General features: G+C 44.2%; 1 protein-coding gene across 4 annotated transcripts in view; it reads left to right on the top strand.

Annotated features, from left to right (window-relative positions):
* PPP4R4 (protein phosphatase 4 regulatory subunit 4) overlaps positions 1-18,655 on the top strand; it is an 82,934-nt gene that overhangs the window by 52,220 nt on the left and 12,059 nt on the right. For all 4 annotated transcript variants that reach the window (XM_072116282.1, XM_072116281.1, XM_072116280.1 and 1 more), the window contains exons 7-16: positions 615-722; positions 6,355-6,476; positions 13,948-14,070; positions 14,779-14,942; positions 15,105-15,224; positions 15,755-15,832; positions 16,235-16,318; positions 16,425-16,607; positions 16,845-16,950; positions 17,026-17,173. In XM_072116282.1, coding sequence (XP_071972383.1) covers positions 615-722; positions 6,355-6,476; positions 13,948-14,070; positions 14,779-14,942; positions 15,105-15,224; positions 15,755-15,832; positions 16,235-16,318; positions 16,425-16,607; positions 16,845-16,950; positions 17,026-17,173 — 1,236 coding nt within the window. The remainder of the gene's footprint in view (positions 1-614; positions 723-6,354; positions 6,477-13,947; positions 14,071-14,778; positions 14,943-15,104; positions 15,225-15,754; positions 15,833-16,234; positions 16,319-16,424; positions 16,608-16,844; positions 16,951-17,025; positions 17,174-18,655) is intronic.

Genomic DNA, 18,655 nt, shown 5'->3' with positions numbered 1-18,655 from the left:
GAAGTACTTCTTGACCATTTCACAATATTACCAGTAACTCAGGAGCGTAACTAGAAGAGGCTAGGCCCCATGGCAGACTTCTGAATGGGGTCCTCTTCCCCCGTAAAAAAAAATACATATTTGTATACTCATACATGTAAGTTATAATCACACACACAGTATATATACCCCATACATGCATACAGCAATATACAATACACACATACATACAATACCATAAACAGAAATACAGCATATGCACCCAATATCCTGGATGCTGGGGCCCCCTGACACTGTGGGACCCATAGCAGCTGCTATGGATGCTACCACTGTAGTTACGCCACTGCAGTAACTGATTGTAGTCTGAAAATCTATCCTTGCTGAGCTTGTTACAGCGTATCAGTGTAGGCACTGTGTTTGCCTGCTGTTGCACCATTTTACATGTGACTACAAACATGGAAGAACTTGCTACCAAGTGACTTTTTCAGCAGCTTTTGCAACAGCAGTGCATCTTTCTGCCCATTTACAAATGGTACATTTACTGTCTCAGCTAGAGCTAGATATGGATTCAATTACTATGCAATGTAATGACTTATTTATGCTGCTGCTTAATCTATGTTTTTTATGTATTCCAGAGTAAAGCGTGACATACTCCCCCTAGTGGAATCCCTGTGTCAGGATGTTGAGTATGAAGTTCGTTCTTGTATGTGTCGCCAATTGGAGCTAATAGCGCAAGGCATAGGGTAAGTATAGAGTCTCTTCACATATCAATCATTTTGGACACTGGCCTGGACTACTTAAAGGACATCTACCACCAGGATAAGGATTGTAAACCAAGCACACTGACATAGTGGTGAGTGCTCCCTCTGCCGGGATCTGCTCTTCTTTTAGATACTTAAAAAAAAAAAAAAGACTTTACAAAATCTGCAAATTAGCCTGAGGGGCTCCAATCTCCATTAACACCTATGGAGTTGGAGCCGGTCAGGCTCATTTGCAGTTTTAAAAGCCTTTTAAAAGTAAAAAAAACAGGGAATAAGAAGGCAAGAGAAAAGCAGATCTTGCGTGAGGGGGCACTCACCAGTATGTCTGTGTGCTTGGTGTACATTCCTTAAGCCCATTGGTTTATGTCCTTTAATGCCAGCTTGGATGTCCAAGGTTTTTTTTTTTTTTTATTCAAATTCATTTATGGGAGTGGGTATGTTATTTGCGGGGCCGGTCTGTTATTAGAGGGTGTGGGGTGTGTTTATGTTATTTGTGGGTGTGTTTTATGTTATTTTGGTTGTTGTTTATGCTGTGATAATTGGTTGAGTAGGGATTGTGCTAAATGGTGTTATTATATAATTTTTGATATATGCTACATAATAATTTATTATAATTATTAATGTATATCTATAGTGTGCTAGATGTGAATAGGGCTTTAGATATTGTAATTTTTTTAATATATTATATATACTAAGGGATGGATTATCAATGTTTGGTTTATGCTTTGCGTTTTATGATTATTGTTATGTTTTTTAAAAAATAATCATCTGAATGTTACACAGGATCAGTAGAGGTTAAGTAATAAAAAGTATATACCCTGTTTCCCCTAAAATAAGACATCCCCCGGAAAAAAGACCTTGTACAATTTTGCTCAATCTTAGAAATATAAGGCCTCCCCTGAAAATATGACCTAGCGGCAGTCATTACTACATCTCCCCCCAAGCCGTACATTAGTATTAGTAGATCTTTAATAGGTTGGGACATGGGTGAAGAATTGCGGAATAAAATCACTGACTGTTGCAGGACAAATGCGCTACACGCAGCTACGACATGAAGTGGTCATTTAAGGAAAGTGCTATTGCTAAACATAAGAGATTGGGGCCAGATATTCCAATACTTTAGAGTTTGGAGATTTATAAGGATGTTTAAGAAGTTGATTTTTTTCCCCTGAAAATAAGACCTAGTGCCTCTTTAGAAGCAAAATTTAATATATCGTATATACTTGAGTATAAGCCGTCCCGAGTATAAGCCGAGACCCCATTTTTTACCACCAAAAACTGGGAAAACCTATTGACACGAGTATAAGCCGAGGGTGGGAAATGCATTGGTCACAGACCCCCCCCAGTATATAGCCAGCCAGTCCCCTGTAGTATACAGCCTGCCCCCTGTAGTATACAGCCTGCCCAGCTTGCCCCCAGTAGTATACAGCAAGCCCAGCTTGCCCCCAGTAGTATACAGCTTGCCCCCAGTAGTATACAGCCTGCCCCCAGTAGTATACAGCCTGCTCCCAGTAATATACAGCCTGCCCCACATTAAAAAAAAAAAAAAAACTTATACACTCACCCTCCGGTGGCCCCGATGTGCAGCGCTGCTACCCCGATGTCCGCGCGGCTCCTCTTCTTGCTTCCGCGCCGTCTTCTTTCTTCTGCTGGGCGCCGCCACTGCTCTCGGGGCCACCGGAGGGTGAGTAAATAAGTTTATTATTTTTTAAGTATTTTTTACTCTGCATTGACTCGTGTATAAGCCGAGGGGGCGTTTTTCAGCACATTTTTTGTGCTGAAAAACTCGGCTTATACACGAGTATGTACGGTAAGACATGGGGGCAGATTTATCAAGCTGTCTGAAAGTCAGAATATTTCCAGTTGCCCTTGGTAACCAGTCACAGCTCCCCTTCAAAATATTCATGAGCACTGGTAAAATAAAAGCTGAGCTGTGATTGGTTGCCATGGGCAACTACAAATATTCTGACTTTCAGACAGCTTGATAAATCACTGTCTTATTTTTGGGGAAACAGGGTACACAGTGGTGTTTATTTACTAAGGGTCCGCTGATCACACTTTTGTTGGATTTTCCGACATTTTCAGGATTGCTGGGCTGTGACAGGTATTTAGCAGGGGATTGTGTCGCACATGATCAGATTTTGGCGCAACTGCGCTGGCTTTCATGCAACAGAATTCGGGGGCGGGCCTCCGGATGATCCAACTGATTCGGACTGAACACGGGATTTAAGATTCAATTTGTGTTGCAAGACAATGCACTTACATACACCAGAAAGAAGAAGGTGAACTCCGGCGGAACTTGAGTGGGGAAGCGACAAATGCAGGATATTGGGCGCACAATCTTAGTGAATCGCGGCACAGTGCATGATCGTCGGAACATGCACTTTCGGTGAACTCCTAGGACTGGCTAAGTAAATGGGCCCCAGTGACTCCACCAGTAGAATAGTGAGTGCAGCACAGGAGTATAATACAGAATGAAACTCCAGATCAGTACAGGATAAGTAATGTCATGTATGTACACAGTGACTTCACCAGCAGAATAGTGAGTGCAGCTCTGGAGTAAAATATAGGATGTAACTCAGAATCAGTAATGTAATGTATGTACCATATTTTTCGGACTATAAGGCGCACCGGACTATAAGGCTCACCATCAATTCAATGAATGGCTGCTAAAATGCCTAGGTTCATATATAAGGCGCACCTGATAATAAGGATGAATGACCAGCAGGTGGCAGACCTGTGCACAGTACAAGGCAGCTGTTGTCTGTAAGTACAGTTCATATATAAGGTGCACTGGACTATAAGGTGCACCTGATAATAAGGATGAATGACCAGCAGGTGGCTGTGCACAGTTCAAGGCAGCTGTTGTCTGTAAGTACGGTTTATATATAAGGCGCACTGGACCATATATTTCTGAGAAAATCAAAGGATTTTTTGTGCGCCTTATAGTCCGAAAAATAAGGTACACAGTGACTGCACCAGCATTATAGTGAGAGCAGCTCTGGTGTATAATGTAGGATGTAATTCAGTATAGGAATTTCATATATAGTCTAAAAGACTCTCCACAGATTTCTATATTCAAGGAAATGTAGAGGACACTTTTCATATGATGAATCTCTCCACCATATCCTTCACTGACAGACAGCATTTCCAGCATTAGCATGTTCCCTTTCAGTAATATATTAAGTTATACAGAAATGAACTTCCTAAGGCAAACTGCATGCACTACTTTTTTAATTAATGTAATCTCTTGTGGAATGAACGAGCTTAAGTATTCATTAAAGCCATAGATGACTTTCCAAAGTATTAGACTTATCGGTCTTCTAATTAGGACATACCCAGAATGCAGCAGGAATGCAAGCTATATAAATGGGATCATCATAATGACTTTCCTATAAGCAGAGGACATCTATGAACATTCGCTACATCAGCAGGTCAGGTGACCAATCCCAGTCAATCAGCTTGCTGTTGTGAAAACATGGTAGATTTTCTGTAGGTCCCCCCTGCCCAAAATGTATTCATGGACTGAGCAGGGGAAAAGATGAGGATAGTTTAGAAGTAAAAATAACAGACCCCAGATATTGTTGGTGTAATAAAAAAATTATACAAATTCCAGTTCCTGATGTTTTTTTTAGATCTCTGCTTGCTGTCATCCTATAGGAAGCTTCATTGTTTACTTCCAGCGGACAACAATCATGTGATGTCACACAGGTGCACATCTCATTATAACACACAGCTCTGATTAGTCTCTGCCATAAAACAAGCCGTGCACCACATGACCAGGGACAGATATATAGGATGATATATAGAAAACAGTGAGATCTAGGAAACGGTGATACAGAAAGTATATTGGAAAATTGTATAACTTCTCATTTTACCAACAATATCAATCATTTGTGGAAACGCAATAGAAGTGCGGTGGGCCACGACCGATCACATATCGGAACGCCTGGGATCGGTAACCACCACCTGGTGTCTTGCATTTAAACAATACAAAACATCGGAGTTTTGTTGCTGATCACATAGAAACGCATATGTGATCGGCCGTGGCGGCCCCCCACCCTTCCCCCCCGCGCGGTTTTATTTTGTTTCAAAACATAGTCAAAGCGCATTTGTGTGACGACACCCTCACTGTTATCTGATAGTAAGGTGTGAACTTCCATACATTTGTTTGATCCATTGTGGGGGTCCGGTGAGGAGCTCACTACTCAGTGTGGGTGTCTTCACATTCCTGCAGCCCCCTCAGAGTGGGCTGTGAGCTTGTCTTTGCAGATAGGAGTCTTGGCCCAGTAATAACCCAAAGAAAAGAAACAAAGAAAGAAGACTTGAGATCACAAGGCGTCCATTAGTGTGTAATGCAGCCTTCTGCTGTGTGCAAGTGATGAGTCAGCAGCGCTCAGATGAGATGACTGCACCTGCTGCCTACAGGGTCCTCTATGTACACAGCTATTCTTCCCCAGAAACCGTGCTACCTCCAACATACTAAAGCCTCACACACACTAACATGAATTTTGGGCTACTGCTAGCCGTCGTTTCTAGCTCTAGGACACATCTACACTAAGGGTGAAGACACACGTGGCGTTTTTAGGCCGTTTTTGGGCCGTTTTTAGTGCGTTTTCAGATAGTAAAAAAACCACATGCGTTAAAAAACGCATTTGTTTTCTGAAACCGCATGCGTTTTTGACAGGTTTGACCAATTATCTTAATTCAAACTGGTCAAAAAAAGCGTGCGTTTTTTAACGCATGCGTTTTTTTTTTTTCAGTCTGAAAACGCTCTACTAAAAACACCCAAAAATGGCCTAAAAACGCCACGTTTGTCTTCACCCTAACTTCTATGAATTTAATGGCCTCGTGCATGAGCAGACTGGGCAAAACACTGGTGATATTTCTGTCCGAGTTTGCGGCTGGGGCAGTCTTTTTTTAATTGTTATGATAACGTTTGGGTCCAGAGGCAGGACGCCTCAGTCTGATAGTAGAGCATCCATGATTGTTTTTCTTTGAGGTACTTACTATGTGTCACTGCAAAGTATCTGTGCATGAAATCAGGGATTTATGCAGATACATTTAAGGTTTTACAACCCCGTAGAGCTGTTATACATTAATGTGCCAGAGATTTATGTGCTCCACTACTATGTGGACCAAGCACCCATAGTCCTACCTGGCCCCTACAAGTAGGTCTAATAACAAGGCACAGTAGTTTGTGGTAAAGTAGTATGGGGATGTATGGTGGGGCCAAAGCTTCTAGCTTTTATTATTTGTTCTTATTTTTCTTGAGCGTCCCATGGAATTTTGCATGCATTTTTTTTTTACATTAAAGTCTATGGAAAAGTGAAAAGCGGCATCAAATATACACGAAATCTGCTCCAAGATGCGGACTGATGTGGATTTTTGCTTAAAATGACATCAGATCAGGTGAAACAAAACAGGTCAAAGAAACGCTTGCAGAAGATTGGCATAAAAAAACACTGTTGAGGGCACAGAGATGCGCACTTGGCATTTGGGGTATCTATGCATGTGGATTTGTGTTACTGCAATGTTTAGGGCTGACTTGTACATAATACAATAACTTTTCTGAGACCTATGGAAATTTATGAGAAGTTGTTCTTTGTTTTAGGACAGAATTAACAAAAGCCGCCATTCTCCCGGAGCTGATTGAACTGGCCAGAGATGAGGGGAGCAGCGTGCGTCTTGCAGCCTTTGAGACCTTAGTAAATTTACTATCTATGTTTGATCACGGTATGTCACCTTAAATGAAGGAATTGTATCACTGTCAGCTCTAGAAACTTTGTGACTAGCTATAGGACTTTAGCCTATCCTTTATTTCCAACTGGATCTTCCTGAAAACCAACCTATCTACAGTTGCACTGAAAGTAAAAAAAAAATAGGAAGGGATGGAAGTTCAGCCATGCAATGTGACTGGAGTATGATAGTGCGGTGACACGGTGCATTTTTAAACACCTTGCGAAACAGATGCGTTTTTGTATGTTTACCATGTGTTTGGCTGGTTTGAATCTGTTTTTTTTTCATCAGCCGTGTTAATATTTTCACAGCTGCTTACGCATCCAGAAATTAAGAAAAACTGATTCAAACCAGCCAAAAGCATTGTAAACATACAAAAACGCAATGAATTTAAAAACTAACCAAAAACGCATCATATGATCACACCCTTAAGAGCAAGGATATTTAAGATCAACAATATAATACTTAACCGTACTTGGAAAAGTAAAGTATGTTTAAGAGTTTCCTGGCAGATTGACCTGTGGCTATATTGCTTAGGGTTAAGTTATGTCCAAGTGGAACGAACTACAGTCTGTTCTCTTTCACAATGCAAGTTCACAATAAGGAAGCATAAATTAATAAACCCCAGCGGAATATGATGACGATATATAAATACATATTTATTATTATCAATCAATAGATGTAGTTGTGCAGCCAGTTGCAGACACCAGATGAAGAGGGTGCAGAAACAAGTTGTGACTGTGTAGCCGAACACTACATCTTCCACAATTCATCACAAACAGGATATAAAGTTTGTAACAAAAATGTGAAAGCAGAGATAGCATGTATAATTCTACACATTACTCTGGATAGGAATGTAGGATAAGGAACTTGTAAAGAGATGTGAATGTGGCCTTTAATATATTATAGTCTTTGTATTATATCAGCAGTCTTGGCGACATTGCATTGTGCATCTGTCAGTCATGCGTTCACCAGGAGTCAGATTTTATGGAAGGGCAGCCTCCACTTATTTGACCGAGCCTGAGTAAATACTCGAGTATAAGCCAATCAGAGTATAAGTCGAGTGTCAGGATTCGTTATCAGTGGATCCTCTGGACCACCATGGGAGGTGTCACTAGCCGACTCCTGGGACCAGAATCTAAGTGGCACCTGGTCTTCACCAGAGCCCGGGATGGTCTTGCAGCTGCGGGGTCCCACCAGGTCATTCCACAGGTGCGACTAGCCTGCGGGAGCAGCCAAGGTCGAGTTACCTTTGCAGAAGACAGTCTTGTGGTCAGGTTCAGGCACAGGGTCAGGGCAGGCGGCAGAGATGCAAGGTCAAGTCCACTCCAGGGTCAGCAACAGGAGGTCCAGGCAGAAGGGAAACGGGAACACAGGAATGGACTTGAACACACAGGAGCATGGGAACAGGAACGCAGGAACACACGGGAGCAGGAACACAGGAACTCAGGAGCAGGAACTCAGGAACAACCAGAAACGCAATACTCAGGGATAATGCAAGGGAGCTTTTTCTATGGCACAGGCCCAAAGATCCAGCAGGATGTATAGGAAGAATTTTCCAAAAATGCCCAGCGCCAATTAACAGTGCGCTGGCGCACACGGGCCCTAGGAGTCTGGAACGCACGGCGGATAAGGAGGAGACAGGAGCCGGGACAGGTAAGGTGCGCAGGCGATACACTGGCGAGAGCAGAGGGGCACGGGTCAGCCCGCAACCCGAGATATGTGTCGCGGTTCCACCTGTGACAGTACCCCCCCTTCGGCCTCCCCCTCTTCTTGGGCTGGAGGAATCTCTGCTGGAGATCATGGTCCAGGATATTGTCCTCCCTCGGGTTCCCAAGATCTCTCCTCCGGCCAACCCCTTCCAGTCAACCAAGAAGAACTGCTTACCCCTCACCGTCTTCATATCAAGGATCTTCCCTACCTCATAGATGTCGGAGGAGTCAGCCACAGGAGCAGGATGGGGTACCTGCCAGGAGAAGTGGTTCAGGATGACAGGCTTGAGCGGAGGGACAAGGAAGGAGTTCAGGATATTCATAGTGGGAGGAGGGCGTAGCTTGTAGGACACCGGATCGAAGGCACCCAGGAAACGAGGACCAAGCTTGTAGCCAGGGATCTTGTCAGGCTTGCGGGTTGTGGATCCACTGGACCACTGCAGACGAGGACTCAAGCCATTACCTGGGACCGGAGTCTTAAGTGGTACCCGGTTTTCACCAGAGCCCGCCGCAAAGCGGGTTAGACAGGCTGCGGCGTGGTACCACCAGGTCGTTCCTCAGGCGTGACTTGTCCGCAGTGGCGGCCAAGGTTGAGGTACAAGAACGGCAGTCAATCTCGTGGTCAAAGTCCAGGGTCAGGGCAGGCGGCAGAGATGCAACGTCAGAGTTCAATCCGTGGTCAGCAACAGGAGGTCCAAGCAGAGGGGTACGGGAACACAGCACACAGGACAGCAGCACGAAGGATCACTGGTACACGGGAACATGGAGGACCTCAGGTAACACAGGAACACGGAGGGACACAGGAACGCAAGCTAATTGCAGTAAAGCTTTCTCTCAGGCTGTGAGGCACAAAGATCCGGCAGGGCTTGCTGGAAGAGGCAGGCTTATATAGAATTGGGCAATATGGCCAGCGCCAATTAATGGCGCGCTGGCCCTTTAAATCTGGAGAAGGAGACGTGCACGCCCTAGCAATCGGGGACGCGCGCGGACCGTGGAGTTGAGACGCGCTGGCGGCGTGCTGGCGGGGGCAGGGCAGCACGGGGGACCACCCGTGACAGATCTTTAGCCGGACATACCTGGAGAACAACCAGACTTTGTTACCAGGGGCGAAGGCAGGAGGAGGCCTGGGTTTTTTTTATCGGCCTGGAGCTTGGTTCAAGCAGAAGCCTGTAATAAGGAAAGGCTAGTTTGCTCCCAGATGGTCTTCAGGTCCAAGCACCAAATCCTCAACAGCAGGAACATCCGATGACACTGGCAGAGGAAGAGGAGGGCGTGGATGCAGTTTATAATTGATTAAAAAATGGAGCGGAGCCTGTGAATACAGATTCCAAAGAGTTGTAAGAAAACTCTGCCCATGGCAACAGAGTGGACCAATCGTACTGACTGGCAGAAACAAATTGGCGTAGATAGCAGCCCAGGGACTGATTAACTATTTCCACCTGTCCATTAGACTGGGGATGATAGGCGGAAGAAAAGTCCAATTTCACTTGTAGTTGGTTGCATAGAGAACGCCAGAATTTAGAGACGAACTGAACCCCTCGGTCAGAGATGATGTGCTGGGGAAGTCCATAGAGTCGGAAGATATCTGTCTGGCAAGACGTGGAGCAGATGGCAGACCTGGCAAAGGAACAAAATGGGGGACATCTTTGAAAAACGGCAGGTCCGTGATGAAGTCCATGGCCACATGAGTCCACGGACAATTGGGTATCGGCAATGGCAAAAGAAGACCATCAAGCTTGAGACATGATGGCTTATTCCGGGCACAGGAAGCACAGGAACCCACAGAGTCCCGAACATCCTTGGCCAGATCTGGCTACCAGTAGAATCGGGAAATGAGGGCGACAGAGCGCTGCACCCCACAGGTGTGTCCCCAAGTCAGAATTTTCCTCTGGAGAGCAGGTCGTACGTAGGTCTTGCCAGGAGGTAGTTGTCAAATATCCACAGGCGCAGCCAGTACCAGTCGCTCAGGAGGGATGACATGCCGAGGAACTGGTTCTTCCCCAATGACATCCGAGGCACGAGAGAGGGCGTCAGCCTTGATGTTCTTTTCAGCCTTGCCGTACGTGGCAAGAGAACTGGCGGATACGAATGAGGATGTAGGCTCCTCGATTATACAATTTGGAGAAGATCTTGGCTCCATGAAGACGGTCAAATAGCTCCGTGATGAACGGCAATGGATATCGGTTCTTAACTGTGACCTTGTCTATGCATGGACGGAGTGACCCGTTCTTTTTGGAGAAGAGGACTTATGTATTAAACCCCCTCTGCAGGTTCACTTTGATGGAGTCTGACATTACTGCGGTTTCTGGTACTGAGAGTGGGTACACATGTCCCCGAGGAGAGGACGTACCCGGCAGCAGATCGTAAGGGCAGTGAGACGGCAAAGTCTCAGCCTGCTTCTTCGAGAAGATGTCACAGTCCTGATAGCAAGCTGGAAGACCTTCCTGGGGCTTGGGAGCCACAGAAGAAACCAAGACTAGCACTGGATGAGGAATCTCCACACAGAGAGACTGGTAATCAGGACCTCACTAAAGGATCTCCCCCGTCTTCCAGTTAAGAACGAGTGCATGGAACTGCAACCATGGTAGACCCAACAGGATGGGGGGTGTAGCCCGTGGTATTACATAAAAAGACAGTCTCTCTTAGTGCAGCATACCTACCTGCAAGGACAGAGGCTTGGTGTGGTACTGGACTGGGTAAGAAAGGATTTAGCCACTGACAGAGGAGATGACCAAAAGCCTCTCGAAGCGAACCATGGGGATTCGTGAAGTTCCCTGTAGAACCGTAGTCCAAGAAAGCATAGACCTGGATCTGGGCAGAGATACCAATGCTGAGAAGCACAGGAATAGTCCGGCGTGGAGAAGCTTTGCTTACACCTTGGGACGCTTCTCCCAAGGAAGACATCTCTCTAGGTGCTGCTGCTGGCGTTTCCCGGACCTTGGGGACGGACAGGACAAGACCCAATGAAGTGCTCAGTACTGGCACAATAAAGGCAGAGGTTTCCCTGACGTCTTCTGAAACACTTCTGGGAGGAGACTTGCCATGTCCACCTCCACAGGCTTCTCTGAAGATGGTATGACCAGAGGCTGGAGCGGCCTTTGGAAAGCAGGGGCTAGGCGAGGTTGACGTTGTGGACGGACTTGGGGTTGCTCGAAGCGTAACTCTTCGGCACGCTCCATAAAGCGCACATCAATCCGGGTGGTTAGGGTGATGAAACCACTCAGGGTAGATGGCAGGTCACAAGCAGCCACAGCGTCTTTAACGTGAGAAGAGATTCCCTTTTTGAAAGCTGAGGACAGGGCCACATCGTTCCAGGAGAGTTCCGAGGCCAGGCTACGGAACTGGACAGCATATTCTCCCACAGACGAGTTCCCCTGGTGCAGATTCAGCACTGCCGTCTCAGCAGAGGAGGCCCGTGCAGGTTCCTTGAACACAGACCGCAATTCCGCCAGGAATCCTGTTTGAGTAGCCAAAGAGGGGTAGCCCAGGCCAGGGACTTCCCGGAGAGGAGGCTGATGATAAATGTCACCTTGGATCGCTCCGTGACAAATTGAGACGGCATGAGTTTGATGTGCAGGGAGCACTGGGTAATAAAGCCCCTGCATAGCTTGGGGTCCCCATCATATTTGTCGGGCATGGACAGTCGAAGCTTAGGTTCAGCGGCAGGACTTTAAATCTAAAGAAGCCAGCGTGCGCCCTAGGAGTCGGGAAAGCGCATGCACGGCGGATGAAGAGGAGACAGGAGCTGGTACAGGTAAGTTGCGCAGGGGACAAGCTGGCGGGGGCAGAGGGGCACGAAAGAACCCGCAATATGGGTCGTGGGACCACCCGTGACATCGAGGCACCCAATTTAACACAAAAACTAGGAGAAATTATTGACTTGAGTATGGGAATTGCAGCCGCTACTCTTAAATAAAATGTCAAGCAGTCTCAACTTATTAATACAATGTCTATCATCAGCCTTCAGTCATTAATAAATGTCCAGCAGAAGCCTCACTTCACTAATAAAATGTGCAGCAGAAAACTCACCTCATTAATCAAATGTCCAGCAGAGCCCCCTCAATAATGAAATGCCCAGCAGCCATGGTCCCCTCAATAATGAAATGCCCAGCAGCCATAGCCCCATTATAATGAAATACCCTGCCTCCATGGGCCCCTAATAAAGAAATGGCCTGCAGCCATGGGGCCCTTATAAAGAAATACGATTTATACTAGTGGCTTGTGTACTTGCGTGTCCATCGCATGACCAGGGACAGATTTCTATCCACTGGAAGCACACATAGCAGAAGCGTTCTATAGTAGGACGGCAAGCAGAGATCTAGAAAACCGTGATCACTTGTTATAGAAAGTGTCCTGAAAATTGTACAGCTTTTCCTTACACAAATCGTATTAATTATTTGCTGAAAGTAGACAACCCCCTTACTCAGGGTGGTGGTGGTGGGGGGGGGGGGGGTTGAGGTATCTACTATGGACATTTCACAATTGGGGAGGCTCTGCTGTGGTCATCAATGAGGGGAGGTTGCTGCTAGATATTTTATTAGTCAGTGGGCGGCTGCTGCTGGACTTTTTATTTGTGGGGGATGGAGACTGCTGGACTTTTTATTTGTGGGGACTGGAGGCTGATGGACATTTTATTAGTGAAGGGAGGCTGCTGATGGACATTTTAATAGTGAGGGGAGACTGCAGATGGACAAGTATTAATGAGGGGAGGCTGCTAATGGACATTTATTGATGAGGAGAGGCTTCTGGACAATTTTTAATGATGGGAGGCTTCTGGACATTTTATTAAAGAGCACAGAAACACAGTTATTTGTGGTGCACAGTTTGCCCCTTAAGGAGCTACTCACGGTATAAGACCAGTCCACACAGTCTTTGAAAAAGTCCACAGAAATAGAGAAAAAAATTTCACTATGACCGGAGCTCCAAATTTTCAAAGACTGTGTGGACCGGTCTTATACCCTACAAATATAATTAAAGGAGGATGATGAGAGTGCGATGGTGCTAGTCTGAATGGTGACATACTTTCAGCAGGAGAAACTGAAGATTGCTGCTGTTCATCGATGTTTTAAGATGGAATAACGAGGGAGAAGAAGAATATTTGGAGCTCCGGTCATAGTGAAATTATTTTCTCTATTTTATTAAAAAGTAGTGTCTACATTTCCCACCCTAGGCTTATATACAGTATGTATATATATTTTTTCCTCAGGCCAAAGTCATTATAGGTGTGTGTGTGTGGGGCTATTGAAAAAGGGTTAATATAATGTCCCCCTTCCTGTAGCTCCCTTCTACAACAGAAAAAGGAGCAGTGTAAGGAGGGGTTGCAGAAATGGCACATTATATTGGTTGGTTTTAGATATGGGGAATTTGCGAGGAGAGACAGTTTTTTCCCCAGGGACCATGGTAAGGGGGTTACCCAACCTGTTCCCTGGAAATATAAACTTTGGCTGCAGCGGGATGTTGGGTGCTACTGATCTAAAGAATAGTAACCCCGGTTTTTGCGGTATCCACCTCCTAAAACTGCCCACTATCTATACACATATAGTTCAATAATAACTTATAGTCATGGGATTACATAATGTAATAATATAAGAATGTATTAAAATGATGTGGGGTAGTAATACAATACAATGATTCATCCTAACACAGTATAATGTATTATAGTGATATGATATTTTAATGATACAGTATAATAATAATAATAATAATAATAAAATGACAATGGAACTAAGGTGCAATCTGCCATTTTATCACATCAGATGACAGGAGTCAAATCGTCCTCCCTTTGGTCAAGTCATTTTGTGAGAAATCCTTTAAAGCAGATGAATCCGTCCTTACATCTCTGTCCTTACACTTGGGAAAGCTCTGCCATGGGTTACAAGGTAAGTTATTTACCTGGAAATGTAAATGAATGGGTACTTGAAAGACATTTGTGACGCATCCGTAGCAGGAGCCATAATCCTCTGATCGGTAGAAGTCACACTACTAGCGCATTTTAATAGAGTACTCAAGCAGTGCTCTTTACACCCCTGCAGCTTGAAGCCCACCCCAGACATAGTAGCCAGAAATTGGTGTCCACAATTCCTGCTCAATGTTCAAGGGCCATCACTTAGGAGAAGCACATACAGCAGTGTTCTGACAGCTCTCTAGCGTTTGGAAACATCTCCTAGCATACCCAAGGTTGCCGGATCACCTACTCATAGGATTTCATTTTTCGATGATTTATTAGTCACTGGCTTGGCACTCAGTCACCCTCAGCTTGTTATGTTATGTTTCTGTATGAGTCACCCCCAAATCTGTGCAGCTCTACCTGACATTACCTTTCATAATTAGTGTTTTGCTGCAGTCTCCTCTATATACAGCTTCATTGTGCAGCAGACCATAGCGCTTTACCATTATCACTGCTATCGAGTGATGATTGTATAACTGACAATTACTCACAGTAGGGGCAGTAGTAGTCTGCTGTCATATACAGCATTGCCAACCAGCTTTCTAAAAGTTCTGATAGAAACAAAGATTATTTTATTACACCTAGCGGGTCACCCTGGAGCCCGTGTTTGTCAGGGGGTCTAGCATCTGTTCTCTTCTAGGCCTCTTCACTCAGGAGCAGCACATGTGGTTCCTGGAATTCTACAAGAAGCTTTGCCGAATAGGTTTACACCAAGAGAATGGTCACAATGACAACCAGATAGAGAACATGGAGTTGGAGAAAAAGTACTCCACTGTGAGGAAAAACTGCGCCTATAACTTCCCGGTGAGCATGGATTCATCATCTTCTATCCATGGAAAACAGCCGCACTTTATCTAGATCTGTCTTACTTTATATATCATTTATCATCTATCTGTCTGTGTCTGTCCATCTCTCTACCAGTCACACGTTGTAAAATAAAGTTTTTCTGTTATTTTCTTTTTTCAGGCCATGGTTGTGTTTGTGGGGGCAAAAAACTTTCACATAGATCTTTATGCCACATTCTTCTGCCTGTGTCATGACCCTGATGTGCCCGTCAGATACACCATAGCTCTTGGCTTCTGTGAAGTGAGTATGGATCATGTATATATCATTATCTATCACCAGCTGTTGAATAAGCTTCATGTGGCCCTTTATAATTCTAATAATGACTTCAGTGAATATAGGTGGTCCCCTACTTAAGAACACCCGACTTACTGACGACTCCTAGTTACAAACGGACCTCTGGATGTTGGTAGTTTACTGTACTTTAGCCTTAAGCTACAATAATCAGCTGTAACAGTTATCACAGGCGTCTGTAATGAAGCTTTATTGTTTATCCTGATTCTTATGACAACCCAACATTTTTAAAATCCAATTGTCACAGAGACCAGAAAAATTTTGACTGGGGTTACAATAATAAAATATATAGTTCCGACTTACAGACAAACTCAATTTAAGAACAAACCTACAGAACCTATCTTGTATGTAACCCAGGGACTGCCTGTTTCCACTGGTGATCCTCAACTTATTGAAATGAAGTAAGATAAACATGTGAGATGGTCAGCATTTCTGGACCACATATCTTTTAAAAGACAATGCTGTGTTCAATTTTGCAGGTCTGTAAGCTCTTGGGATCTAACGTGTATTTAATTCATAAGGAACTGGTCGCCTTACTACAAGATGACTCTCTAGAGGTGACTATTGCTCTTTATAATACTGTAACCTAAAATGCATGGCTCCAATGTCGCTGTCACAACCCTTCCTTGCCTAAGCTCTGGTCTATAGGTTTTCACATAAAGTATTTTTTTCATGATTGCTAGATTTATATTGCTCAAAATCCTAAATAAATAGGAAAGCATAACATTGGATATGAATATCAATGTGGACAAAGATTAAAATTTAAAACATGTCCCTATGACTAAACACTGACTACAAAAGGCCAGACTCAGAACAGGATGTGTGACACAAGATGCACGCATTAGGCACGCATATAGTAGTCATCATGGTCATAAAAATATGTTTATGAAATAATAATTGGTAATATTGACTTTTACCCTCGTAAATATATATTATAATTTCCTTCTTTCCGATTACAGGTGGTGGACGCTTTGTTAGATCACCTCACGGAAACACTGGAGCTCATGACAAGCGGAGGGGACAACTCAGGGCTGGACAACAAGGTTGGCATTGCGCTCTCTGTTGATTGGTTTCTCCTTTGTTTTGCCTGTAGTGCCCTCTTGTGGTGAGGTCTATGCTGCCTGCATTGATTCATTGTTTACTTTGCAGCTTATGATTGTACCTGATCTAGTCCCAGCTCTGACCTCAGCCGAGCAGAGAGTCGCCAACTCACTGAAATGGAGAAGTCACGAGAAGCTCCTACAGAAGTTCTCCTGTTTACCACACATCATATCCAGCGACCAGATCTATTATCGCTTTCTGCACCGAATGTTCACTATCATCCTAACTAATGTGAGACCATAACTGCTACTCATTCTCTGCTTAAAATGTTCAATTTCACCACTAAAAGAAGCAATTGCAAAGTGCCCAAGGTGACCATGAGCTTTAGTATATGCCCCAATGCCTATATACATTTCAACACGGCAGATGCCCCTTGGCAGGTTAAAATAGAGGTCCTAATGTGCTAACCTTGTCCCTAGATGAGCAGCCTGGGAATTGTCTGATGACCTTCTTTCCTTTATCTTTTAGAATGTTTTACCGGTCCAGAAGGCAGCAAGTCGGACCCTGTGCATATTTTTGCGCTATAACCGCAAGCAAGAACAAAGGCATGAAATAATCCAGAAGCTGGTGGAACGTAAGTACCAAGTTATGTTCAGGTCCATGCTATGTCTTGTGTACTGTATATTACATCTTTTGTCCTGTATTTCAGAGCTAGGCCAAGGAAAAAGCTACTGGAACAGACAGCGATTCCTGGACACATGTGAATACATCATGGAGTTCTTCTCTAAGTCTTTCTTCTGTAAATACTTTTACCTCTCTGTCCTGGAGCTGACGGGTGACCCAGTAGCTAATGTCCGGTAAGGCTGGGTTTAGGCTTATGAAGAGATACTTGTCACAGGGAAGAGGATAACCTCTCTTTTCGATCAAAGGAAATTCTATGGTATCTGCCCTCATATTCATTTTAATCGGTAATAACAAATATGAGGAGTCATGAGGAATTAATGTCTGCATTAGAGGAGTATTAGAGGTAAAAGGGGTATTTTAAAGGTGTATTCCCACAAAGAGAAGTTTCTTATATCTACTCAGGATAACAAAATAACACATTCCATGTGATTTCTGTGTGACTGCTGTGCTGTGGAGTTTCTGTGTCTCTCTCTTCTCTGACCCTGGAGCCACGCCCACTGCATGGAGTTAACACCGATTCACATACACTGATCACTTCCTGCCAATACATCATGAGCAGAGAGGAGCTTCAGGCTACAAACTACAAGGAGATGTCAGAAGCCAGTGTATATACACCTGTACCCTGATAATGTAACCACATTGTCACCCCACAGAACTAGATGGATAATAATGTGTCTGCTTAGAGAGGCCCCCTGCTGACACCCTGGGATTTTGCACTGAGCAGCCTAGGGAGTGATAGGAGCTAAAACAGCAATAAAACTGAGTAAAATTGTAAAGTAATGGGTTAAAATGATCTTTATTGTGTTAACATCACTAGGGGATTGAGATGTGAGAATGTTCTTTAGTGGGATAACCCATTTAATATATTGATCTAGAGATTCATGCTGGTACAGGGCAGTGAAGGGGTTAATGCAGAGTTTTGCTGTCCCTATTGAAGGAGTGATCAAACTCCCTAGATTTAAAAAAAAATTATATACTGTAGAACTGGGAAAACTTATGGTGGCAAATGCAACAACTACTCTTTAATAAAATGTCCAGTAGCAGCACCCCCTCATCAATAAACTGTCCAGCTGCAGTGCCCCCTCATCAATAAAATGTCCAGCAGAGCTCCCTTTATAATTAAATGTGCAGCAGAGCACCCCTTTATGATTAAATGTCCAGCAGAGCACCCCTTTATGATTAAATCTCCAGCAGAGCACCCTTTTATGATTAAATGTACAGCAGAGCACCCCTTTAAAATAAAATGTCCTGCAGAGACCTCCACTAAAATAAAATGTCCTGCAGAGCCTACCTTTAAAATAAAATGTCTAGTAGAGCCCCTTTTCATGATAAAATTATAAACTTAGTACTCACCTCCGGCACTCAACGCCGCCGCCCTCTTCTCTTTGCAAGTCTTCTCCACGCATATCCGGCTTCCCGGCACTGAACAAACCCTCAAAAGCTCCCTACAGGGAAAAATAAAAAGTTATGGCTCGTTAAATGGAAATGCAAAAAAAACTAAAATGGTCTAGCCCTTAAAGGATTAAAATAATTTAATTTAAGGATGGGGAAGGGTAAATGCTGCATACTTGGGATACAATGGATCCTCACTTTTCTTGGCTACAAAGCTATATCAGGAAGCCTAACACTGGGGATAGAAAAAACTATGTTGGTGC

Source organism: Engystomops pustulosus, chromosome 7 (genome assembly GCF_040894005.1).
Source record: "Engystomops pustulosus chromosome 7, aEngPut4.maternal, whole genome shotgun sequence".
In the NCBI taxonomy this organism is placed as follows: Eukaryota; Metazoa; Chordata; class Amphibia; order Anura; family Leptodactylidae; genus Engystomops; species Engystomops pustulosus.
This window is presented reverse-complemented; position numbering and strand designations above follow the sequence as displayed.